The 18,859-nt window shown below is 42.7% G+C and overlaps 1 protein-coding gene across 4 annotated transcripts in view; it reads right to left on the reverse strand.

Annotated features, from left to right (window-relative positions):
* Nucleotides 1-17,737, reverse strand: part of LOC109909152 (cell adhesion molecule 1) — a 187,806-nt gene extending 170,069 nt beyond the window's left edge. For 3 of the 4 annotated variants that reach the window (XM_031796155.1, XM_020508107.2, XM_020508108.2), the window contains exon 1: nucleotides 17,613-17,736. In XM_031796155.1, coding sequence (XP_031652015.1) covers nucleotides 17,613-17,688 — 76 coding nt within the window. In that variant the 5' untranslated portion in view covers nucleotides 17,689-17,736. Of the gene's footprint in view, nucleotides 1-17,612 lie in introns of all 4 variants that reach the window. The other variant, XM_020508109.2, reaches the window with a different exon arrangement.
* Between the last annotated feature and the right edge of the window lie 1,122 nt (nucleotides 17,738-18,859).

Consider the following 18,859-nt stretch of genomic DNA (forward strand, 5'->3'; position numbering starts at 1 on the left):
CTTATTCTGTCGGTATCGATAGTCTAAGAGTTTAACCACGTGGTATGGTTAATAGATTCAGGAATGGTCTACAACCTGTGTCCCCCTCCTAATGGAGAAAAACATGGTATGCAACCTTTAGCCATCTCGTAATTTAGGTAAGCTCGGTCTGCTGATCGAAAACCCGAGTGGGGTTTTATTCGGAAGGGCCGAAGAGGTCTGTCCCAGGATGTCTGACCCTAACTGGTGTCGGGCAGTTCTCTGATTTAGTTCAAATCAAAAGGGAATTGTATTTTTCTTCATTAAACAGTCCACAATCATATTACACAATTACACAAACAGTATTATACTCACTCATTCATCTTATACAACAATTAGATGTAAACCTCATATCTGAGGCTATTATATAAACAGCGTTATGGTAATGTGGCCACACCGTCTCCCATGAGCTTCCTCAAGTTGTGACATACGGACCAGTTCGTAGCTGGATTCTTCACCAATCTTTTACACTTTCTCCGGAACATGAAATTTGTTCGTACCTCAAGTTCTGTGAGGTGGAAGGATTTCCTTTGTCCTCTATGAAAGTTTACTCTCTCTACTATGTGGCCATGTGGCAGGGTCTTCTCAGGAATTTACGACCTCTGACCACAGCAGCCTAGTTGAAGGAGGAAAGGGGGGGAGGCAGGGAGAGGGGGATGGGGTTGCTATACCCAGGCCAACGTCATGACACATGTAAAAAATATTGTCTGTCTCTCTCCCGCTCTGTCTCTCTCTCTGTCTTGGTTAGAGGGGATAGTTCAAAGTGACATTCGTTATAGAATGGATGTTTCGGCGGTTGTGGTTCTTCGCATTCAATGATACTGAATTTCTAGCTGCAGACTAGTAATTAGTATCAAAGACTTGTTCTTATTCTGTCGGTATCGATAGTCTAAGAGTTTAACCACGTGGTATGGTTAATAGATTCAGGAATGGTCTACAACCTGTGTCCCCCTCCTAATGGAGAAAAACATGGTATGCAACCTTTAGCCATCTCGTAATTTAGGTAAGCTCGGTCTGCTGATCGAAAACCCGAGTGGGGTTTTATTCGGAAGGGCCGAAGAGGGCTGTCCCAGGATGTCTGACCCTAACTGGTGTCGGGCAGTTCTCTGATTTAGTTCAAATCAAAAGGGAATTGTATTTTTCTTCATTAAACAGTCCACAATCATATTACACAATTACACAAACAGTATTATACTCACTCATTCATCTTATACAACAATTAGATGTAAACCTCATATCTGAGGCTATTATATAAACAGCGTTATGGTAATGTGGCCACACCGTCTCCCATGAGCTTCCTCAAGTTGTGACATACGGACCAGTTCGTAGCTGGATTCTTCACCAATCTTTTACACTTTCTCCGGAACATGAAATTTGTTCGTACCTCAAGTTCTGTGAGGTGGAAGGATTTCCTTTGTCCTCTATGAAAGTTTACTCTCTCTACTATGTGGCCATGTGGCAGGGTCTTCTCAGGAATTTACGACCTCTGACCACAGCAGCCTAGTTGAAGGAGGAAAGGGGGGGAGGCAGGGAGAGGGGGATGGGGTTGCTATACCCAGGCCAACGTCATGACACATGTAAAAAATATACCGTTTAAGTTCCTTGCTCAGAACATGAGAAAATATGAAAGCTGTTGGTTCCTTTTAACATGAGTCTTCAATATTCCCAGGTAAGAAGTTTTAGGTTGTAGTTATTATAGGAATTATAGTACTATTTATCTCTATACCATTTGTATTTCATTAACCTTTAACTATTGGATGTTCTTATAGGCACTTCAGTATTGCCAGTGTAACAGTATAGCTTCCATCCCTCTCCTCGCCACTACCTGGGCTCTAACCAGGAACACATCGACAACAGCCACCCTCGAAGCAGTGCTACCCATGAAGAGCAAGGGGAACAACCACTCCAAGTCTCAGAGCGAGTGATGTTTGAAACGCTACTAGCGCGCACCCCACTAACTAGCTAGCCATTTCACATCGGTTACACGAGCCTAATCTCGGGAGTTGATAGGCTTGAAGTCATAAACAGCGCAATGCTTGACGCACAACGAAGAGCTGGTGGCAAAACGCACAAAAGTGCTGTTCGAATGAATGCTTACGAGCCTGCTGCTGCCTACCACTGCTCAGTCAGACTGCTCTATCAAATCATAGACTTAATTATAACATAATATCACACAGAAATACATTATGTTATGAATATGGTCGAATCCGGAAACTATCATCTCGGAAACAAGACGTTTATTCTTTCAGTGAAATATGGAACCGTTCCGTATTTTATCTAATGGGTGGCATCCATAAGTCTAAATATTACTGTTACATTGCACAACCTTCAATGTTATGTCATAATTACGTACAATTCTGGCAAATTAGGCGGGCCAAACTGTTGCGTATACACTGGCTCTGCGTGCAATGAACGCAAGAGAAGTGACACAATTTCACCTGGTTTATATTGCCTGCTAACCTGGATTTCTTTTAGCTAAATATGCAGGTTTAAAAATATATACTTCTGTGTATTGATTTTAAGAAAGGCATTGATGTTCATGGATAGGTACACATTGGAGCAACGATACACACCGCATCGATTATATGTAATGCAGGACACGCTAGATAAACTAGTAATATCATCAACCATGTGTAGTTAACTTATGATTGATTGATTGTTTTTTATAAGATAAGTTTAATGCTAGCTAGAAACTTACCTTGGCTTACTGTATTCACGTAACCGGCAGTCTCCTCGGGGAGTGCAATGCGAGGCAGGTGGTTAGAGCGTTGGACTAGTTAACTGTAAGGTTGCAAGATTGAATCCCCCGAGCTGACACGGTGAAAATCTGTCATTCTGGCAGTTAACCCACCGTTCCTAGACCGTCATTGAAAATAAGAATGTGTTCTTAACTGACTTGCCTAGTTAAATAAAGATTAAATAAAGTTGTAAAAAAAATATAGGCCAAATCTGTGTCCAAAAATACAGATTTCCGATTGTTATGAAAACTTGAAATCGGTCCTAATTAATCGGCCATTCCGATTAATCGGTCAACCTCTAGTTCCAACATCTTGTGGAAAGCCTTCCCAGAAGAGTGGACGCTGTTATAGCAGCAAAGGGGGGTCCAACTCCATATTAATACCCATGATTTTGGAATGAGATCTTGGATGAGCAAATGTCCACATACTTTTGGTCATGTAGTGTATGTGATCAGAAAATCAGGTGTTTGACTAAGTTGCTAACAGACTGTTGCTAAATGACTGTCAATAGGGTGAACTAACACCATGCAGATGTCAGATTATGAAGTCAGTAGGCAACAGGCAGCCATTACTGAACACCCTCATCTTACTGACTCAGTCAACCAGTCGACTAGTTCAGTGGATTGGGCAGGTTTCCAGAGGGCCACTGATTCTGATGGCAGGTGGGACATCCCTCCGTTGCCCTACAAAACGTCCAGTCGCATCCAGCTGTGTAAGTGGATAATGTGGCTGCCATTTGAGTCAATCTGGGCGAAAGCATCTGCTAAGCAAACCACATCACTTAACCATGGCCGATGGGGAGTGACTGCAGCGTGACTGTTGATGCGGAGAGGGCAGAGCAAACAGATGTTGATGAGTCTCACCCATTTACTTCCTCCAATTAGATTAAGTTGAGGCAATCTGATGACCTGGCATTCTTGACTATTTATCAGATCAGTTGAATACAGTATTCCCAGTTACCCAGCCAGCCCTACTCTCCTCTCCTTTGGCAGCATCTGTACATTTATTGATCGGCTGAGTCTCTCATTCAGAAAGCTAGATCTGTATAGATTATCGATTAGTAACTCTCTCCCGCACAGAAAGCTGAAGGTCTTCTATCCACCACACTGATCAACAGTTATGTAGTCTTAGAGATGGGGATGCTTCTCAGCTGTTGTCATGGTTTCTGAATTGTTCCACTTTCTCTCTGTGAGGCTGGTTAAATAAACTGCATGCAAGCTGTGAAGTTTCCAAGAACATTTGTTAGAAAAATATAAACATTTCCACCTGCAACTAGCTAAAATGTACCTTTTTGGAAACTCTGGACAGTACTCAGATTTTTAAAAATCTTGGTCGGCCAATCAATTGGTCTACATTTTTAAATGTGTATTTTTCCATATGTGTTTTAATAAAAATCAACTATATATATATTGAGCTTGTCTGATGCTTTAAGATCACGGTTGAATGAAATAAGACACAAATGACTCGAAGGAGCCAGAGATCAACATAACCAGAAGAATAAAAAACTTCACCTGCCCCGACCATCCTCCTCCTGCTCCTACAGGCTTTAGCAGATTCTGCAGTTACTGTATATTGAATGCATAAACAGACATTACAGTAACCAAACAAACATTGTAGATTAGAAATTATAGGAATTAACGGTAAATGTACTACTGGTGATATACACTTCATGGCCCAAAGTATGTGGACATCTGCTCATCAAACATTTCATTACAAAATCATGGGTATTAATATGGAGTTGGTCCCTCCTTTGCTGCAATAACAGCCTCCACTCTTCTGAGAAGGCTTTCCACTAGATGTTGGAATATTGCTGCGGGTTCTTGCTTCCATTCAGTCACAAGAGCATTACTGAGGTCGGGCACTGATGTTGGGCAGTTAGGCCTGGCTTGCAGTCGGCACTCCAATTCATCCCAAAGGCGTTCTATGGGATTGAGGTCAGGGCTCTGTGCAGGCCAGTCAAGTTCTTCCACACCGAACTCGACAAACCATTTCTGAATGGACCTCACTTTGTGCACAGGGCCATTGTCATGTTGAAACAGGAATGTGCCTTCCCCAAATTGTTGCCAGAATCGTCTAGAATGTCATTGTATGCTGCAGTGTTACGATTTCCCTTCACTGGAACTAAGGGACCAAGCCCAAACCATGAAAAACAGCCCCGATACCATTATTCCTCCTCCACCAAACTGTACAGTTGGCACTATGTATTCGGACAGGTAGCGTTCTCCTGGCATCTGCCAAACCCATATTCGTCGGACTGCCAGATGGTGAAGGGTGATTCATCACTCCAGAGAACATGTTTCCACTGCTCCAGATTCCAATGGCAGCGAGCTTTACACCACTTAGGTATGAAGCTCCCAACGAACAGTTCTTCTGCTGACTTTGCTACCAGAGGCAGTTTAGAACTTGGTAGTGAGTGTTGCAAACGAGGACAGACGATTTTTACACGCTACACGCTTCAGCACGCGGCTGTCCCATTCTGTGAGCTTGTGTGGCCTACTACTTTGCAGCTGAGCCGTTGTTGTTCCTAGATGTTTCCACTTCACAATAATAGCACTTACATTTTACTGGGGCAGCTCTAGCAGGGCAGAAATTTGACGAACTGACTTGTTGGAAAGGTGGCATCCTAGACGGTGCCACGTTGAAAGTCATTAAGCTCTTCAGTAAGGGCCATTCTACTGCCAATGTTTGTCTATGGAGATTGCATAGCTGTTTTGATTAGATTTTATATATCTGTCATCAACGGGTGTGACTGAAATAGCGAATCCACTAATTTGAAGGGGTGTCCACATACGTTTGGCCATGTAGTGTATATAATGGGGAATTGATAGACACTAACAATCAAATGCAAACAATTCACAGAATGAAGTTATGAAACAATGAATGTGCACAAATTGGTGGGAAAGAGCACATTCTGGAGAGAGATGTGCATCGTGCATCTTAGTGACACTCCCCTTCTTCTTGAACTGTGCCATCCCAGTGGCCTCTGCAATGGATTAGTTCACTGAGATGGACGTAAATAAGACAGGTGTCTTCTGTGCCATAAAAACATATATATATTTGCTGATGCTCGACTAAATAAAATCTTGGTCGACCAACAGCCTATCGACCAAACAATCGTCCAGTCGAATAAGTGGGGTCAGCCCTAGTTCTGTGCATGCTAGGGACTGTGCCATGTCTGTTGATAGACTCGGTTCTGTTCTGCATTAAAACTGTCCCATGTCTCCATTCACGAGGTGCTGTGCTGTGAGCCGGCGACTGGTCCACAGTCTCTCTTAATGGTGTGCTGTGATTGCTCCATGAGGCATGCTAATGTGCACTCTATGCCTTCCTAAACAACAATATTGCTTCTTCATTTTCTTATCATGGAAATGATTCGCACAGTCATAGCCAGGCAATGTGAACAATGCAGTGAGGACCCTCAGATCCAGGGCACAGAGAGAACAATGTCATATTCATACCAGCAGACACCACTCCTCCTCCTCATTATCACAACACTGGCATGAATGAAGCACTCTGTCCTCACACTCATCAAAGGGCCCGCCACCAGTCCTTTACTGCTATTTGACTGTTTACTACACTTAAGTTCAACAGCCAACATTGTTGTTTCAGCACTATCTTCAGCATTCTTCATTCATTGACAACTCAGCGTTCTCTATAGTGAAAATGCCTTTGACGAAAAGGTGGGAGGTCTGATTCGTATTCCATCCACAAATAACTCTAAAGTCAATAGGATGTCAACAATTCCCCTCTCCCTGCCCTTTGACCTTGGCCTAACACATGTTTATTTAGCAAAATACTATTTTACACAGACAGCAAAGTTGTATTGTGTTCCCCTGCTGAGGGCTTGAAGGGAGGACTATGTGTTTGTCCCAAATGGCACCCTATTCTCTATATAGCGCACTATTTGAAAAGTAGTCCAATATAAAGGGAATAGGGTGACTTTTGGGATGCATCCTAGTAGTCTTGAAAGGTTGAAAAACTATACAAGGTCAGTGATGGAGAGACATTCTGCAGGCACCACCAGACATAGCCAAAGGCCATCTCTTCTGACCTCTCACCCCTCTTTAGCTGCATGCCTTCACCCAGTTTGACTTGAAGACAAATACAACAGCGGAACCTCACTGCAGCCCTTAATCACACTTCAGCTAAATCCTCTGCTTTCCTTCACATTTTAGCAGACTTGCTTATCCAGGTGCAATTAGGGTTAAGTGCCTTGCTCAAGAGTACATCACCAGATTTTTCACCTAGTCAGCTTGGTGATTTGAACCAGCAACCTTTCAGTTACTGGCCCAACACTTAAACACTAGGCTACCTACAACCCTGTACAGAGGACAGGTCAGCAAGAGCTCACTTAAGAAGGTGTGTGGACACGCACGGAATTTGAGTCTGAAGCAGACAGAACTACCCACACAGCTTGAAATGTGCTGTCTTCCATCAGACACTAATGACTAACAAAACTGCAGTAGCTGATTTTCTTATGGATGTCAACAGTGTCTACCGGATCTTCTCTATTTCTCAAGTTGTACTGAGAAGAGCTGCCATGTCTCAGCCTTCCCTTCCCTAAGAGTAACATTGTTTGCTGCCACCATATCAAGTAATATCCTGCATTATCTAGCATTATCTAGCATTATCTATAGCAATTAGGATGAGGCTTATTAAGCAGAATCTAATGTAAATGTAATGAGCTATAAATTCAATTTCTTTAAATAGAAGAGTATATTATTGTTACAAATGATGTAGTGAGCCCAGAGTACAAGCAATGAAATATTTCACTAGCTGGCAATGGGCCATTAGCTTGGGTGTTAAATTTGACTTGAAACAGGATAAGTGCATTTCACTGCAGGCTGTGAGAGCTGTGCAATTTTCCAACCATAGTACCCACAGGATATCAATGGGGCTGTACTTATTACTTATCATTCAAATCTTCTATGAGCATACAGAACAAGTTAAGTGGACAAGATCAGTACACTGGCCCCAACAGTCAACATCACTGTTAAACCGCTGTTTTCAGGATACGTGAAGAACACAGGACCATATATTCTATTTAAACTGGCCCAGTAGATGCCAGTTCAGTTACCAAGGCCTGTGAAGTATGAGGGTGATGACGCAGCACACAGACAGAATACAGTGCAGCAGCCTTATATCACTCTGTTTCAAAGCCAAACCCTTCAACAGCACTCGGACAGCCATCTTCAATCACCATCCATGTCACACATAGCAAACTGTATGGCAAACATAAGCACCATAACAAGTGTATGTTTCCTTTGTTTCTCAGAGAAACACACCAAAAGCAGTACAGGCCTGCCTAAGGCTCCATGACAGCTTCTATTGATCCATTTCACCATCATTCAGCGCTGATGAATGAGCTGGAGCTGACAATAAAGAAGCATTATGCAACTGTCTGAAATACCATGATCAGATCACAACGGATATGTACTATAAAAGAGGAACCCCCTGGAGAGATAGAGGGACCCCCTGGAGAGATAGAGGAACCCCCTGGAGAGATAGATAAACCCCCTGGAGAGATAGAGGAACCCCCTGGAGAGATAGATGAACCCCCTGGAGAGATAGAAGGACCCCCTGGAGAGATAGAGGGAACCCCTGGATAGATAGAGGAACCCCCTGGAGAGATAGATAAACCCCCTGGAGAGATAGAGGGACCCCCTAGAGAGATAGATGGACCCCCTGGAGAGATAGAGATAGAGGAACCCCTGGAGAGATAGAGGAACCCCCTGGAGAGATATAGGGACCCCCTGGAGAGATAGATAACCCCCCTGGAGAGATAGAGATAGATGAACCCCCTGGAGAGATAGAGGAACCCCCTGGAGAGATAGAGGGACCCCCTGCAGAGATAGAGATAGAGGAACCCCCATGGCGAGATAGAGGAACCACCCCTGGAGAGAAAGAGGAACCCCCTGGATGGATAGATGAACCCCCTGGATAGATAGAGGCACCCCCTGGAGAGACAGAGGCACCCCGGAGAGACAGAGGAACCCCCTGGAGAGATAGAGGAACCACCCCTGGAGAGAAAGAGGAACCCCCTGGAGAGATAGAATAATCCCCTGGAGAGATAGAGGACCCCTGGAGAGAATTAGGAACACCTGGAGAGACACATGGAGAAATACAGAATGTTATAGGGTTCAAACAAACCCTTTTTTTACATTCAGCATCTTATCTCAGCGGTTTATCAGAGAGCAGGATGAGACAATCCATCTCTCACCTTGAGTAATGTCTCTGTAAGAGATGGATTATTCCAAACAATATTTACAAGATCCTTCAACAGTCATTTTAAATTGTATTTTTGTATCGCTACTCATCTTTCCTTTGAGGTAAAAACCAACCAGGCTTGAGGTCAAATAAACGCCTGCCAAGCTTAGACCAGCTAAGCAAGATCTAGTCCGACTTTGCCCTTCTCTTTGGTGCTCTACTCTCACTATAAAAACATATCTAAATGCAGTGGTGACCCGTCATGGTGATCCCCACATTTTTTAGGGGGGAGCTTGCCTGTTTTGGTTGTTATTTTGGCATTAATACGTGTCACATATCAGTTTGTAAACAATGTAAAGAAATATATATATATATAATTGAGAATAAAGCCACATACAAACATGGTCTGTTTTTCATTTTCTTGAGTAAGGCAGCTCCAAAATACAGGTGTTTCAGCCTAGCTCAGTGCTTTCGGTGGTGGGGCAAGACAGCAGAAAATACAGAGTGTTGCGCCGTGATTGGCTCAGTGTTCTGAGTGTCAGAGTGTCACCGCCTAGTCTAAGGGTAGAGCTAGAAACTTCTAACACCTTGGGTGCTTCCATACTACTTCCGGCGCCGACAGAGATGGCCGCCTCGCTTCGCGTTCCTAGGAAACTATGCAGTTTTTTGTTTTTTTACGTGTTATGTCTTACATTGGTACCCCAGGTCATCTTAGGTTCATTACATACAGTCGAGAAGAACTACTGAATATAAGAGCAGCGTCAACTCACCATCAAGAATATGACTTTCGCGAAGCGGATCCTGTGTTCTGCCTTTCACCCAGGACAACGGAATGGATCCCAGCCGGCGACCCAAAAAAATGACTTCGTAAAAGGGGGAAATGAAGCGGTCTTCTGGTCAGACTCCGGAGACGGGCACATCGTGCACCACTCCCTAGCATTCTTCTCGCCAATGTCCAGTCTCTTGACAACAAGGTTGATGAAATCCGAGCAAGGGTAGCATTCCAGAGGGACATCAGAGACTGTAACGTTCTTTGCTTCACGGAAACATGGCTCACTGGAGAGACACTATCGGAGTCGGTGCAGCTAGCTGGTTTCTCCACGCATCGTGCCGACAGAAACAAACATCTTTCTGGTAAGAAGAGGGGCGGGGGCGTATGCTTCATGGTTAACGAGACGTGGTGTGGCCACAACAACATACAGGAAGTCCTTCTGTTCACCTGATTTAGAATTCCTCACAATCAAATGTCGACCGCATTATCTACCAAGGGAATTCTCTTCGATTATAATCACAGCCGTATATATTCCCCCCCAAGCAGACACATTGATGGCTCTGAACAAACTTTATTTGACTCTTTGCAAACTGGAATCCATATATCCTGATGCTGCATTCATTGTAGCTGGGGATTTTAACAAGGCTAATCTGAAAACAAGACTCCCTAAATTATATCAGCATATCGATTTCGCAACCAGGGCTGGAAAAACCTTGGATCATTGCTATTCTAACTTCCGCGACGCATATAAGGCCCTGCCCCGCTCTCCTTTCGGAAAAGCTGACCACGACTCCATTTTGTTGATCCCTGCCTACAGACAGAAACTAAAACAAGAAGCTCCCGCGCTGAGGTCTGTTCAACGCTGGTCCGACCAATCTGATTCCACACTCCAAGACTGCTTCCATCACGTGGACTGGGATATGTTTCGTATTGCATCAAACAACAACATTGACGAATACGCTGATTCGGTGAGCGAGTTCATTAGAACGTGCGTTGAAGATGTCGTTCCCATAGCAATGATTAAAACATTCCCAAACCAGAAACAGTGGATTGATGGCAGCATTCGCGTGAAACTGAAAGCGCGAACCACTGCTTTTAATCAGGGCAAGGTGACCGGAAACATGACTGAATACAAACAGTGTAGCTATTCCCTCTGCAAGGCAATCAAACAAGCTAAGCGTCAGTATAGAGACAAAGTAGAATCTCAATTCAACGGCTCAGACACAAGAGGGTCTACAGTCAATCACGGATTACAAAAAGAAAACCAGCCCCGTCACAGACCAGGATGTCTTGCTCCCAGGCAGACTAAATAACTTTTTTGCCCGCTTTGAGGACAATACAGTGCCACTGACACGGCCCGCAACCAAAACATGCGGACTCTCCTTCACTGCAGCCGACGTGAGGAAAACATTTAAACGTGTCAACCCTCGTAAGGTTGCAGGCCCAGACGGCATCCCCAGCCGCGCCCTCAGAGCATGCACAGACCAGCTGGCTGGTGTGTTTACGGACATATTCAATCAATCCCTATCCCAATCTGTTGTTCCCACATACTTCAAGAGGGCCACCGTTGTTCCTTTTCCCAAGAAAGCTAAGGTAACTGAGCTAAATGACTACTGCCCCGTAGCACTCACTTCCGTCATCATGAAGTGCTTTGAGAGACTAGTCAAGGACCATATCACCTCCACCCTACCTGACACCCTAGACCCACTCCAATTTGCTTACCGCCCCAATAGGTCCACAGACGATGCAATCTCAACCACACTGCACACTGCCCTAACCCATCTGGACAAGAGGAATACCTATGTGAGAATGCTGTTCATCGACTACAGCTCGGCATTTAACACCATAGTGCCCTCCAAGCTCGTCATCAAGCTCGAGACCCTGGGCCTCGACCCCGCCCTGTGCAACTGGGTACTGGACTTCCTGACGGGCCGCCCCCAGGTGGTGAGGGTAGGCAACAACATCTCCACCCCGCTGATCCTCAACACTGGGGCCCCACAAGGGTGCGTTCTGAGCCCTCGCCTGTACTCCCTGTTCACCCACGACTGCGTAGCCACGCATGCCTCCAACTCAATCATCAAGTTTGCGGACGACACAACAGTGGTAGGTTTGATTACCAACACCGACGAGACGGCCTACAGGGAGGAGGTGAGGGCCCTCGGAGTGTGGTGTCAGGAAAATAACCTCACACTCAACGTCAACAAAACTAAGGAGATGATTGTGGATTTCAGGAAACAGCAGAGGGAACACCCCCCTATCCACATCGATGGAACAGTAGTGGAGACTAACATTAACATTGAGTGGCTGCTGCCAACACACTGACTCAACTCCAGCCACTTTAATAATGGGAATTGATGGGAAATGATGTCAAATATATCACTAGCCACTTTAAACAATGCTACCTAATATAAAGTTTACATACCCGACATTATTCATCTCATATGTATACGTATATACTGTACTCTATATCATCTACTGCATCCTTATGTAATACATGTATCACTAGCCACTTTAACTATGCCACTTTGTTCACATACTCATCTCATATGTATATACTGTACTCAATACCATCTACTGTATCTTGCCTATGCCGCTCTGTTCCATCACTCATTCATATATCTTTATGTACATATTCTTTATCCCCTTACACTTGTGTCTATAAGGTAGTAGTTTTGGAATTGTTAGCGAGATTACTTGTTGGTTATTACTGCATTGTCGGAACTAGAAGCACAAGCATTTCACTACACTCGCATTAACATCTGCTAACCATGTGTATGTGACAAATAAAATTTAGAGTTACATTGGAAGTGCCCATCCAAGAAGGCTCAAGGTCATTGGCCACAGATAAAATTACGTCAAATCACGTTATATGTACAGGAGCTTTGATTGGACTGATCATGTCAACATCATACTTTCTAAATCATAACTAGTAGTCATCATCATGAATCAAGTCGACAATCTACTTGCAAATCCTTTTCAATCCTTGTCATATGAAGAGTAATGAAAATAAATTATAGATAAAATGTAGATAAAATGAAACATTCAACATTGGCCATGCTGTCAATGAAGCTTGATTTGTGCCGTGCTCAAAACAACTGTTAACTCAACTGTTAACTCAACATTACCTCCCTTATCCTACATCATTTGCACGTGCTGTATATAGACTTTTCTACTGTATCATTGATTGTATGTTTGTTTATTCCATGTGTAACTCTGTGTTGTTGTATGTGTCGAACTGCTTTGCTTTATCTTGGCCAGGTCGCAGCTGCAAATGAGAACTTGTTCTTAGCTAGCCTACCTGGTTAAATAATGGTGAAATAAAAAATAAATAAAAATTGACTGTGAAAACTTGACTTCAGTGAGTTCAAGACAACTGGGAAATCGGGAATAAACGAGCTACGACTGGGAAAATACATTTTTAACTTTCATCCAACTCAAAATTATAAATCGGTCGTCTTTCTAGAGCTATAACTTGAAGATCAATGATGTCATCATGATTCAACCTTGTTTTTTTCCCGAGTTCCCAGATGCTTTGAACACACCATAAATCCAGAGAATGCCAGATTTTGCTCATGAAGGACCACCGCGCCACCTTCCTGTTCAAGTGAGCACAGCACAACAAGGTGAGTCCAAAAATGTCCTGTATGGTGCTGCATAAATTATGTAATATTCCAGGGAGATATGTATACTGTAGCTAAGAAAGTAATACAAGTGTATGTTGTGTAGTTAGCTGTTAGTAGCCCATGAGCCTCACCCTAATAATTTGGTCTATTTTCCCTACTGTTCTGACTTGGTGGTGCACATGTAGCCTATAATGTGTTTTTGAGAAATGTAATCATTGAATAATGTAGGAGCTTTCATTGTTTGCTTATACGCCCCCTTTATTTATCATACGGTTCTGACTTGGTGTACAGGGAGAACACTGTAAGAACGGCCCATGTCCTGAATTCTGTCGGCTGTACATTTCAAAAGTGTTGAACATATAGTTATATTGACTACGTACATCCTAGCTCGCTCATTAATGTCTTAATCGAAATTACAGATAGCCTCTTATCCACTTGTCGTCCCTTTATGCCATAGTTTGTACATCTCAATTGTCAGTAGAAACCACATTTGTGGCTGGCTGTGCAGAAGGTAAAAGCCGCTAGCAGTGGCTAACAATTAATAAATAGCTTGTAGCTGGTTAGCTTCTGGAGGTTCTTGAATGTGTTCTAAAAAATTAAAAATAATAGCGATTCCGTATCACATTGGGTGAGGCAGGTTACCGGAAGGTATAATCGAATTAAAAATCGAAAAGAGATTGAATATGGGTCCAGTGTGTGGGGACGCACTGGCTGGGGACGCGGCGATTCAGACAGTTAGCAGGCCTGTGCTAATAAGCTAACAGTTAGTAGGCCGGGGCTAAACAAGCTAGCAGTTAGCAGACCGGGGCTAAACAAGCTAGCAGTTAGCAGGCCGGATTAGCAAGCAAGCAGATAGCAAGGCCTAGAAAGTTAGCATTTGGGGGACGTCGCGATGGGGTTAAGTCTGTTTATGCCGGTCGTGGGTCCTGATATTGTAGCCCAGGAGTATGCTTCGGTGGTAGCACAGGAGCTCTGGCCGAGCTAGCTTCAAGCTAAGTGTGGGAAACGCTAGCCAGGAGTGGTCATCCGGGGTTGCGGTTAGCTAGTTAGCTAGTTGTGAAGATCCAGATGAAAATGTTCCGTTTGCGGTGGGAATCCGGGGATAAAAATAATAGGTCTGTTATGCTCTTGTTAGAGTCGCGTTGTTCGAACTGGCGAGAGCTTTCCAAGCTAAAGTTTAGCTGATGACCGCTAGCAATGGTTTGCTGACTGATAGCTGGCTAGCTTCAGTTGAGGGGTTCCGGATCCGAAGTAAATATAAATACTTTAGAAAAAAAAGCAGATCCACGCTACATTGGGTGAGGCGGGTTGCAGGAGAGTATTTAGATGTTGAGGTTTAGCAAAATGTTTTAAAAGATATGCGAAGAAAAATATGTTAAAAAAACGATATATACAAGGGACACGACACGACAAGACGTCTGACTGCTACGCCATCTTGGATTTGATGATGGTCCTAACAATACGTGGGTTTTGTTAAAACTGTAAAGCTTTGCTAGGCCAGAATATAATCTTCAAATCTTGCACCACTTGGGATATTGTATTGGAAGCTATTGTGTATTTTGGATGCATTTAGGCATTTAACACAGAGAGAGAGGTTAATTAAATGAATGGTGACAGAGAGCGAAGCTCTAAAATACAGTGAATGGTGTTCAACCACTACTCAATGCAGACTACACTCCATTCAACAGTTGTCAAGCGAAAGCCTGTAGTTTACTATGTTACCTATACATGTACAGTGCCTTCAGAAAGTATTCACACCACTTGACTTTTTTCACATTTTGTTGTGTTATAGCCTGAATAGCCTGAATGGTTTAAATGTAGTTATTTTGTTACTGGCCTACACACAATACACCATCATGTCAAAGTGGAATTATGTTTTTTCTAAATTTTTACAAATTAATGAAAAATGAAAAGCTAAAATGTCTTCAGTCAATAAGGATACAACCCCTTTGTTATGACAAGTCTAAATAAGTTCAGGAGTGAAAATTTGCTTAACAAGTCACATAATAAGTTCCGAGCACTCGCATGGAAAGATACAGGTGTCCTTCCTAACTCAGTTGCCGGAGAGAAAGGAAACCCCTCAGGGATTTCACCATGAGGCCAATGGTGACAAACAGTTACAGAGTGTAATAGCTGTGATAGGAGAAAACTGAGGATGGATCAACAACGTTATAGTTACTAACCTAAATGACAGAGTGAAAAGAAGGAAGCCTGTACAGAATGCAAATATTCTAAAACATGCATCCTGTTTGCAAGCCACTTAATTATTACTTCAAAAAAATGTAGCAAAACAATTAACTTTTTGTCCTGAATACAAAGTGTCATGTTTGGGGCAAATCCATGCTTGTAATCGTTAAGGACTGGGGAGTTTTTCAGGATGAAAAAGAACGGAATAGAGCTAAGAACAGACAAAATCCTAGAGGAAAACTTTGTTCAGTCTGCTTTCCACCAGACACTGGGAGACAAATTCACCTTTCAGCAGGACAATAACCTAAAACAAAAGGCCAATTCTACACTGGAGTTGCTTACCAAGAAGACAGTGTATGTTCCTGAGTGGCCAAGTTACAGTGTTGACTTAAATCTACTTGAAAATGTATGGCAAGACCTGAAAATTGCTCTCTAGCAATGATCAACGACCAATTTGCCAGAGCTTGAAGAATTTTGAAAATAATAATGTGGAAATATTGCACAATCCAGGTGTGGAAAGCTCCCAGGGACTTACTCAGAAAGACTCACTGCTGTAATCGCTGCCACAGGTGCTTCTACAAAGTATTGACAGAGGGGTGTGAATACTTATGTAAATGAGATATTTATGTATTTCATTTTCAATAAATTTGGCAAACATTTCTTCAAACATTTCTTCAAACATGTTTTTGCTTTGTCATTATGGGATATTGTTTGTAGGAAATTTGGAACAAGTGGGAATACTTTCTGAAGGCACTGTATTTCTTTAGCCTTGTTGCTTTAGTTTGAATAGGCTTCTGAGTAACCAAATGTGGAATCCTGATTAGATCACCCCCAAACATCCATCCATCCAACAAACACACACACAAACACACACACGCATGCACGCGCACACACAAACACACGCGTAAAAACACACACAGAGACCTGTTGATTTGGAGTTGCGAAAATGAAAGGCTACATCTGAACAACATAAGAGACCTGTAAAGAATGTTATGGTCATCATTAAAAATAATGTATCTTATAAATTGACTGCATATTAGCGACAGATCATGAGACAAAAATAAATACATTTTAGGCTATTGTCCACACTACAACAGTAGGGTAAATTAAAATATTATGAACATATTTTTGGCTACAGTGTCTGAGGTTTACTATATGAAATTATACGGGCGGGACTGACTGCTGCTGGGTAGAGATTGATACATTGGTTCTGGATATTATTTACCGTGTAGACTAGAGCGTGCACCGTATCAGCGCACCTCAGTCTATGTAGTCTACAAATAGCAGGAACAGTCGGGCAGGATTTAAATTCCTTGTAATCCAGTAATTCAAGAGATTTCTGGGTCCGTCAGTATCCCATTCGTGGGAAATAATATGTAGACAAGCTCTAACTGTCAATGTGTATAATAGGATAATAGTAAGGAGGTACAGTATGTTGTCGGTAGGAGCCTATGCGCCGAAACTCGTTCACCGCAGCCGTGGAGGGGACACACTGGCGTGAGTGTAGCCTACTGTAGCTGCATTGCGTGTTTTCCGGACATCCATTTAGAGTATTCGAATAGGCATTCGAGTTATTCAACATAAATATTAGCAACTGTGAACATTTGCAATACATTTACACTGACCTCTCCGAGGAACACCGAGGAAACTCTCCCACTGGCAATTATGTGGCACATAGAAGTTACAGTGGTAGATTACCGTTATTTTCTTTGAAAGAAAATTGTAGGCTATTTGTTGATTATCTCATTTACTAATTTTCACCACTTTTGAGGTGCAACATACACTACATAATAGGCTACTTTCTGATTATAAAAAGGATGAACAGGCTATATCCAAAGGTCCCCCAAAAACAATGGCATATATGTTGTTTTGTATATAGGGACACGGGTTACAGAAAAGGTTGCACATTGAAGTAAGATCAAAAGAAGCAAAGTGCCGATGCTGAGATTTAGGAGAAGCTCACGCGCATCCCGCACCAACCATCTCAAGTTGTAGGTAGCCTATGTTCTTTCACTCCATGAGGTCATACCATTTTTGATGAGCCTAATCACGAGTAAGTAATCCTACCTTTTAGAAGAAACGCCGCTGAAATCACGAAAACAGAGAGAGAAATTGTGAGAGATCCGTTTCCCGTGATCGCCATGTTGGACACCTGCTCGAGACTGGCGGCGCTAAATCACCTAGAGACGGCCATGGGATGCGAGCGGAGGGAGGGCGCAAATAGGGAATCTTCTATCAAATGAGACTCCGTGATTTTTAGAGTCACTTACCTTATGTTTTGCATAATTCCACCCATAGTTCAGTATTTTTGATTTGAGACAAATGTCAAATTTAGGAAAAAATAAATATCATAACATGTTTATAAACTGTGTAGGCTATGTGCATTAATTATCTATGTTGATAATTATCTCCAGTCCAATTAACACTTAATCGGCTATAAAAAATAAGTATTACGTTGTTATTTTATGTTTTATTGATTAGGCCTAATACTGTGTCAAGGTGCTTTTTATGCTAAACCCCTTATTCAAATTAGTTTATTACTGTTTCCCTATAATACGAGCAATAATGTGTCAATAACAGCGTTTAATGGAGCGTGTTTCGTTCGTCAGAATGTCTATCACGATCATAGATCACGATTCAGAAAACATCATGTACTTACAGTTTGTTTTATCAAGTACCTACGCAGTTTGACATTTAACCATTGTCACTCACAGAGCGCCCCCTACGTTATTCCTTGAGCGGAGCAGTTTGTCACGAATGACGACGTATAGGCAGTATCCATATAGGCTATATTATATGTGATTCGGTGTTAAACTTTGTCAATGTGTGTGTGTGTGTGTGTGTTTGCGTGCGTGTGTGTGTGTCAGTCACCCCATACAGCACAGGTCCTACAGACTCAGGGAGTAATAGCACCAACAGGAACCTTGTTCAGTAAAAAACATGTCATCCATGTGTTTTGAGCACGGAGCACATGTGTATCTAGAAGGTTAATCTCAAGCAATGGTTGTACTTATAGCTAGGCCAGTAACAATACAGTTCACCAGATTGTTCTACACACAGTGTCTCTCTCTCTCTCTCTCTCTCTCTCTCTCTCTCTCTCTCTCTCTCTCTCTCTCTCTCTCTCTCTCTCTCTCAACTACACAACCTATCAGTCGTAGACTTACTCTCCAGAGTCCAACCTGGGTGAAATAGTGTCACACGGCAGTGTGCATGAAGGAGTCTGCATGATAATGTTGAATCTCACTTATCTTTTTATGATGTCAAAAAGAAGCCAGGAGAGCTAATTGCACAATCTATTCTCTGAGAGTATGTGT

This window comes from Oncorhynchus kisutch, linkage group LG18, assembly GCF_002021735.2.
Source record: "Oncorhynchus kisutch isolate 150728-3 linkage group LG18, Okis_V2, whole genome shotgun sequence".
Classification (NCBI taxonomy): domain Eukaryota; kingdom Metazoa; phylum Chordata; class Actinopteri; order Salmoniformes; family Salmonidae; genus Oncorhynchus; species Oncorhynchus kisutch.